The sequence below is a fragment of the Alligator mississippiensis genome, chromosome 7 (genome assembly GCF_030867095.1).
Source record: "Alligator mississippiensis isolate rAllMis1 chromosome 7, rAllMis1, whole genome shotgun sequence".
NCBI classification, from domain to species: Eukaryota; Metazoa; Chordata; order Crocodylia; family Alligatoridae; genus Alligator; species Alligator mississippiensis.
The window spans coordinates 44,100,695-44,108,799 of NC_081830.1; the positions used below are offsets into that span (position 1 = coordinate 44,100,695).

The 8,105-nt window shown below is 40.6% G+C and overlaps 1 protein-coding gene across 1 annotated transcript; it reads left to right on the plus strand.

Moving 5' to 3' along the window:
• Positions 1–1,101: 1,101 nt before the first annotated feature.
• LOC109280967 (G-protein coupled receptor 35-like) lies at positions 1,102–7,888 on the plus strand. Its single transcript, XM_019478703.2, has 2 exons — positions 1,102–1,292; positions 6,044–7,888. The coding sequence occupies exon 2, from the start codon at positions 6,079–6,081 to the stop codon at positions 7,024–7,026; it is 948 nt and encodes a 315-aa protein (XP_019334248.1). The 5' UTR covers positions 1,102–1,292; positions 6,044–6,078; the 3' UTR covers positions 7,027–7,888.
• The last annotated feature ends 217 nt before the right edge of the window (positions 7,889–8,105 follow it).

Consider the following 8,105-nt stretch of genomic DNA (forward strand, 5'->3'; position numbering starts at 1 on the left):
TTGTGCAGAAATGTGTGGATTTACTCATAGATAGTACATCACTTTGGAACTAGGTCTTCCTGTGATCTTTTATCTGACCATTGAAAGAACAAGTTAATTCTTTGATACAGCAATCCAAAAGTGCCAGAAATTATCTGAACCTTTTACCAGTGCATGCAGTGATGATGTAGGTGGTTTCCATACCACTCACATTGCACCTCTCATCTTAGAGGCTGATAAGGATGAAGAAAAGACCTTGCTTTACCAGTCTCCTGCTCACAGATGTCACCTTGAGGGCTATACCCACTTGGTGTACCTCAGAAGGGCCTGGGCAGGGTTTCCAAGGTGGCACTCCAATATGCTTTATGACAGGACTTGGTTTGGTATAGAACTGGTCCTGTATCAGGTAACCACAACTGACTCCTTTGCCTGTACTTCAGTGACCCTACGTGAGAAAGCTTATCATTTTGTAATTTCAGCTTTTCTGTATCTTATCAGATGGTAATGCATGTCACTCATTTCCTTTTACTTTTATGTCAAAAAGCATAAGATCAGTTCTGTTTATCTCATGAAAAAAATGAGTCAATTTGAAACAAGGACTGATAATGCCTGCTTTTATACAATAATGGTTAATATTTTTTTTCTAAATACATATTCTGTAAGCTGATAACAGTAAAAAAAAGTATTGCCTAAGTAATGCATTGATTGCTTTGTATATTGCTTGAGTATTATCCAGCCAGATGATTGAAAAAATGCAAAAAAAGGTGAATGGTGGTATAATTTACATGGCAGATGTTATCTGTCAAGTACATGATTGCCAATGTGCTGTTGTCCATACTGGGCTCTGATCATGCACCCAAGTCAATGGCATTCGTTCCAATTAATTCACCAAAAGTTGGATCTGAAGCACTAGATCTTTTGACCCTATTGGTCAATCACCAATGCTTTAAGCTATTTAGGATTTGCTGGGCTAGTGTGGGATATGCAGAATTATCTAAGCAATTTAGGAGATAAGTGTCATTTGCTTAAAAAAAACAAGCGTATGGAAAAAGTTATCAAGAATTTCCATTAGCAGGCAATAGGAGCACACCACAGGGGGCACTACAAAAAGATGAGAAACTAAAGAGACTGCAGGAGAAAAAGGCAAAATGCTCCAGGCAAGTCAGAGTCACTACTAACCCAGAAACTTTTTTTCTGTGCTCTGCATACTTGGCAGCATCACTTGAAACGAAGTCCAGGCTCCTAATTGTCATGTTGAAGCTTTTATTGTGAACTGAAATGCTCATATTTTTTTGTGGAGGCTAAGCAAACAGGTAACTTTTTGTTTTCTTTTTACTTCAACTTTACCAGAAAGTGCATTTTTGCCCTGCTGTTCTTTTCTTTGATGTTTGCTATTAATGGAAGGAACTAGACAGAAAGGAAAGTAAAGAGCTCATTTGGGGAGAATTGAATGATCAAGGCAAGAAGTAAAAAGAAATCTATATGAATTTCACTGAGATTTTCTGATTCTGCTCAGGGTTTGTCATAATTATATTTCCTCTGTAACTATACGATGTGTGTTTATCATTTCAAATATTATCTAGAGACTAGACTAGTTTGAGAACCTACAACAAACAGTTTTCTATCAATAGTCAACAGTTGACCTGGTTGAGAATCTTGGCAGGTTTATTTATCAGAACTAAAGATTGTTCATGAGAAAGTGTTGGATATGACACAGCTCCATGGTTTAAAAAAATGTGAAGAAATAGTTTTGAAATCTTTCTTTCAAGATTTTACTTCATGTATATTAAAAATAATTGACTAATCAGGTGAAATCTAAATGAAAATTTTCTTTTGACTCAGTCCATTTTTTTCAGATTACTAATGCACAACACTTCTTAACATTCCAGGTTCTGATCACGTTTGGTATGGGAAAATATCTTAAAATATGAGACTCTCATGAATAGAAATTATTTCTTGATCAACTGTATTCAATAGGATTATTAATACCTCATTCGTGTTTGATCCACTCTAGTGCCTTCCTGCCCTTTCTATCCATCTAGGTTTAATAGCTGAAGATATTCCTGGAGAATTAATTGTTAATTCACTTTCATGAGTATTCAGCCTATAAATCTAACTGAAAATGCTATTCTTTTTTGTAAGCAGGGTATAAAACAATCACAGCTATACAACAGGATTAGGTTTACAAATTTTAATAGCAAGCAAGGGTATAAACAATATTAATAAAATGCCAAATAATTTTGAATAATGAATATACATGAGAAAACTACAGACTACTGGTAGGCATTTTATGGACAAACATGTAGTACAATTATTAGAACAAATTAATAACCATAATTTATTCACTAAGATGTACCTAATTCAGTATTAAACCAGACTCTTACAGGTCAAATTGCTATTTTATTCTGAATATGACTAGATCAGGAAGGGAAAAGATTTAAGGTTACAAATAAAAAAAAATCAGAACTGTGAAGCATAGCTATATGACGAACACTAAGTGATAGAATCTAACAGGTTTTAGATTGTCAGATTTACTAGTTCTTGTTTATTCTGTAAATGTTTCATAAATTATCCACTAACTGAACTTGATTCAAAGAATCTAGCCTGTCATAGGTTCAGTTTAAAATTAATACTTGAAATAAGATCATCTCCAGTTTCTACCAAGATTTCTCTATTTTCAAATATCATTCCTAATTCCTAGGTGACATAAAAGACTGCTCTGAAACAGCTCTGCTCTGCTCCTGCTGTACTCAGCCTTGGTGAGGCCACAGCTGGAGTACTGCATCCAGTTCTGGGCTCCACAATTCAAGAAGGATGTGAAGAAGCTTGGGAGAGTCTAGGGGAGAGCCACACGCATGATCAAAGGGCAAGAAAATAGGCCTTATGAAAAGAGGGTGAGATCCATGGGACTCTTCAGCCTGGAAAAGCGCAGGCTCAGGGTGGGACCTGGTGGCTTCTTATAAGTATATAAGTAGTGTGCATCAGGATCGGGGAGAACATCTGGTCACCAGAGCGCGCCAAGGAAAAGCAAGGACCAATGGTCATAAACTCCTCCAGGACTGTTTTAGGCTGGACATAAGGAAAAATTTCTTTACTGTCTGAACCCCCAAGCCCTGGAATAGACTCCCTCCAGAAGTGGTGCAGGCACCTACTCTGGACTCATTCAAGAAACATTTGGATACTTATCTTGCTGGGATCCTTTGACCCCAGCTGACTTCCTGCCCCTGGGGCAGGGGGCTGGACTCGATGATTTTCAAGGTCCCTTCCAGCCTTAATGTCTATGAAACATTGAGCTGTCTGATTCTGGGGTGCTGCAAATCTTTAATGATTCAGATGGTTTTTATGCTTACAAATTAGCATTATAACAATAATATGACCATAAGTGGCACTAGAAGCTATTATTGGGGGGGCTTGGTGGTGCAAAGCATGCCCACCTGCCCCTGCCCCTTGTTCCTGCTGGCTGTTCCAGGGCCAGTGGGTGCTGGGCACAGTGCTGCATCAGTGGTGGTGCTGGAACCGCTGTTGCCTGCCCAGTTTGGGGGGGCCACCTCTCATAGCCCTGGCCTTCTGCCACCTATGAACGTGACCAAGGCTAAATCTGGTCATTTGTCTCATGAGAGGTGAGTTTCTAGAACACTCTTATTGGGTGTCAGGTAGCGTTTCGCAGGAAGCTTTGGGCTGTGTGGGGAGGGAAAGATACTAGGACAGGGCAGGCAATTATTTTGGGTGGAGAGCCGCTTACCAAGTTTTGGCAAGCTGTTGAGGATCACATGGGTAGCTCCGCCCCTTGACAGGTGCCCTACCCCTGGTCGCCATCTTGTGACCAGAAGACTCACTCCTTAACCCCGCCCTTTGCCACCAGAAGTCCCTCCCCTTGCCCTTGGAAATACTTTCAGCAAGGGGTTTTGCTATCTCAGAACCAGAAGAATACTAAATTATATTCTAAAAATCAAACAGCTACAACATTCATTAATTTGATTTCAAAAAATATTTTTGTGTTGATTTACATGTGTTTGTGTAGTTTACACAGAGGTGATTGCACAACAGCTTAAAATATAGTCTTACGCTTGTATATTGGGAGGGGGGGTGAGGGCCATGGGGGTGTGGGTATTGGTTTGTAGGGGGCTGTGGGTGTGTGTGTGGGTATGGGGTGTGGGGGAGGATGTCGGTGTGTGGAAGGGTTGTGGGGGGTCAGGTGTTGGGGGTGTGGGTGTGGAGTGAGGAAGCATGTGGGGGTGTGAGTGAATATGTGGAGTATGGGTGGGTGTGGGGTTTGTGGGGAGATGTGTGGGGGGGAAGGTGGCTGGGGTGTGTGAGGCAGTGTGGAAGTGGGGTTCTGCATATATGGCAATGCAAGGGGGGTGTGGGTGCATGTGTATGGTGGAGTGTGCATGTGGGACTTGCCCTATGGACACACACATACAAATATACACACACTCACTCTCCCTCCTACCCTCATTGCGCGCACGCACACACACACACACACACACACAATCTCTCCCTCCCTCATTGCTCTCTCTCCCCCTCTCTCGTTACACACACACACATTCTCTCTCTCTCCCGGCCCTGGGCTACTGTCACGGGCCCTGTGCTCCCACGGTCCGGTGATGCAGCCAGGGGGTCATGTGGTGCTGAAGCACCTGGATGGCATGCAGGGAAGCAGTGAAAGTTGCAGCAGGCAGAGACTTGGGGGGGGGGGGCAGGGCCAGGCTGACATTTCTGCTGGCTCCTGCCAGCTTCCCCTGGGTCCTACTGCCCCTGGCTCCTGTCATCTGACACTGAGAAGCCAAGGTGCCTCTGTCTCTATGTGTATACTCCCATCGCTGCTCTGACCACAGTTCATGTAGACACAGCCAAGATAACTCTATACCAGCTTGTTCTAATACCACTGCTAGTGGTGCTGCAGAAGCATGGAATTTAGCATAAGCTGCACCTCCCCCTAAGGAGCTTGTGCTGACTCTGCTTCAAGCATTAAGCTGTTACTTGCTAGCTGAGCTAGCTAATTTAATGTTAACTTGAGTAGGTCTGCCTGTCTGCACAGTCATTGCAGCATAGCTGCACTATATATGCAGGACTGCTTGGCACAGTATCACAAGTACTGATTTTTCCCGCCAGCATTCATCACTAATTAGTTTGCAATGGGCCTAATACCATTTAATGTTTATCAGTGGGTGCATCTACATGTGCATTTACTGTGCAGTAACTTACTGTTCAGTAAGTTATTTTTAGGCCAGTGTCTACACATGCAGCCATTAAAGCACAGTAACGCTGTGTGTGGTCTGACTGGGACCGAACTTAATCCCAAGTCAGCCCACACACACAGTGTTACTGCACAGCAAGGCTTCTATGGGTGCACTACTGCACAGTAACTAATTGGGCATAAATTTGATACATATTCATTGATGCGGTTATATCATTTAGCATGCAGTCATTGTAACCATTACTTTTTACACTTTTCCTATATAAGAAAACGGTGAATGAATTTGGAGGGAAACTGAAATAAATTCAATGCACAAAAACATCATTTACATTTTTTTCTAGCAATTAAATAAGAATTCTGTAGATATGCTAGACACTCAAGAAAAAAATGAGTACATCTAAAATTATTCTGCATTCGAAACTGAGGGGTTTATTAAACAAAAGTCATGTTATTCGTAGTTAGTGAAATGAACTAATTGTTCATGGACTTGATTCACAAAGGCACAGTGCTGCAGTGCATAACACTTCAGCCCCCTACTGCTTATGAGAGTCTGTAGTTTGAAGTTAATACTGCAATGCTGAGAAAGTGGTAGAGGGTCATACCAAAGAAGTATTTAAGCACTTAACTCATATTTATTTAAATCAGTGGGAATTTAGGCATCTAAATATGAGCTGTTATGCCTCCAAATACATCTCTTTGGCTCTGGCCCTAGAAGCTGAAGAATTGGATCTGCAAACCCTAGCACAGCAAGTGTAAAGTCACTTGAGCTAGCCATTAGGAAAGAAGAAGGATGTGGTGGGTCAAATATAAGAGAAGCTTGTATTTTTTATAAAGAGGAAGAATAAATGTCTTGTTACATTACAGATCTCTGACATCGTGGTTTACAGAAGCAGCACATCATGATGACAAATGCAACAAATTGCACCATGGAGCAAATAAAATTTCATTACTATATTCAACTCATTCCACTCTTTTTTCATATCCCAGTTTTTATTTTTGGAGCAATATTTAATGCCCTTGCACTGTGGGTGTTCTGCTGCAAAGTGGTCAAAAGGACAGAAACCAAAATCTACATGATCAATCTGGTCATCGCTGACTGTTCTCTGGTCTGTGTATTGCCTTTTTTGATATATTTCCGCCTGAAGAACTGGCCCAGAAATGAAGCATGCTTAGCTGTAGAAATAATGTATATGGTAAACATGTTAATGAGCATCTATATTATCACTGCCATTACAGTTGACAGATACATTGCAATAAAGCATCCTCTGAAAGCAAAGAGTTTAAGATCTCCATTGAAGGCAGCTGTTACCTGTGGGCTTCTTTGGCTATTAGTGATAATTAGCTTGTATTTACGTCGAAGATCAGTGAATGAAAGTATATGCTTACAAAAGATTTCCACCAGACCAACAACCTTTTTACCATTTTTTTTTGCCTTTGGTTTTCTCATTCCTTTAATAATCTTGAGCTCTTGTTCAATACAAATTATCAAGACTCTTAGAAAAAGGATTCACACAAATCCACATGAAAAAAAAATATTCCAGAAAGGTATCTATGTTGTTTCTGCAAATATGACTGTATTTACAGTATGTTTCTCACCCTTCTGTATTGGGGAATTTGCTAGGTTTGTGATGGAAAATGGTACAGTTAGCTGCTTTGCTATTCAGAATGTTAGGAACTTTAATTTTATAGCCATGAGCATAGCAAATTCTAACTGCTGCCTGGATACCTTTTGCTATTATTTTGTAGCCAAAGAATTACAGGAAGTTTTTTTCTTTTCCAAATCCAATTGTTCTGGGACAAATCAAACCTGTTCATCCCAAAGGCAGATAAATGTAACAGTGATGTAACAACATTGCCATGCAAAAGCTAGAAATAACAAGAGAAAAAACAACCTTTATCAGTCTTGGATACTGATAGCAATGTTTCATCTCTAATGATTTATTGTTGTTGTCGATGCAAATGAAATAGAATCAAACTTTCTTCTGTCAAACTTTTTAAAGATTTTGGACTCGGGGCCTATTTTATAGCAAAGAGGTAGGCTGAGTTGGGCAAAACTCACAGGATATGGCATGATATACCCTAACCACCCACAGACATATAGTTCCTGAAGTAATATCAGACAAGTATGCTGCTGAAACATCTCAGCTTGTAACTGTTGGACAGACTAGAGGTCCTGTGCCCGTGATTATTTTGCTAAGGCTTCAGCAAAACCTTGGCTCAACAAGGCCTCAGTTTCTAACAGGTCTTCCCACCCCTCTTTGCCCCTCTTCTCCTTAGTTTAATAAGGCCTCAGCTTGTAAGCAAGTTCCCTGGAAAAGACCAGGCTGGGTCGAGCTGCCAAAATATATATTGAGCAGGAAGTTTCAAGGATCTTGCAGATCACACCTCGAAGATAAGTCAAGTGACACATCTCCCAGGAAGACAGGAAGGTCTGAAGGGATATTCAGCACTAAGGGGGCAATTAATTGGTGCACATACCAAAGTATTGAAATGGGGTACATCATCATGAGCATCTCTTTAATAACTGGTGATTTGTTGTCTTATGTAATTATTGGAATCTGATTGGTTTCTATAGTTATTTGATGTATAGCTATGGTATAAAAATATAGCTATTCAATCACACTTTGGACATATAAACTTCTATGCACATCCCTTCTGCAAACCAGTTTGATCACCTGGCTGCCAGTGATTAAAGATTTTATAATTATACTTGCTGTGTTGTTTCTTTAAGAGTATTATGTACTGTGTGCAGCAAGCCAGGGATGAAGTTAAACCATGGAGGTCTGGGGACTATCCAACCCAACTACTTGCAACAATAACAAGGCTTACTGACTGAGATGTTCAGTATGCTGAATTTGAGAGGATGAACAGTGTCCTCGGGGGCAGCATGTGGTAGAAGGTGGTAGATGAGAGTGAAAGACTACAG

Bases quoted from the DNA above. Each gene is read 5' to 3' on its own strand.
- LOC109280967 (XM_019478703.2), top strand. From the start codon at position 6,079: ATGATGACAAATGCAACAAATTGCACCATGGAGCAAATAAAATTTCAT.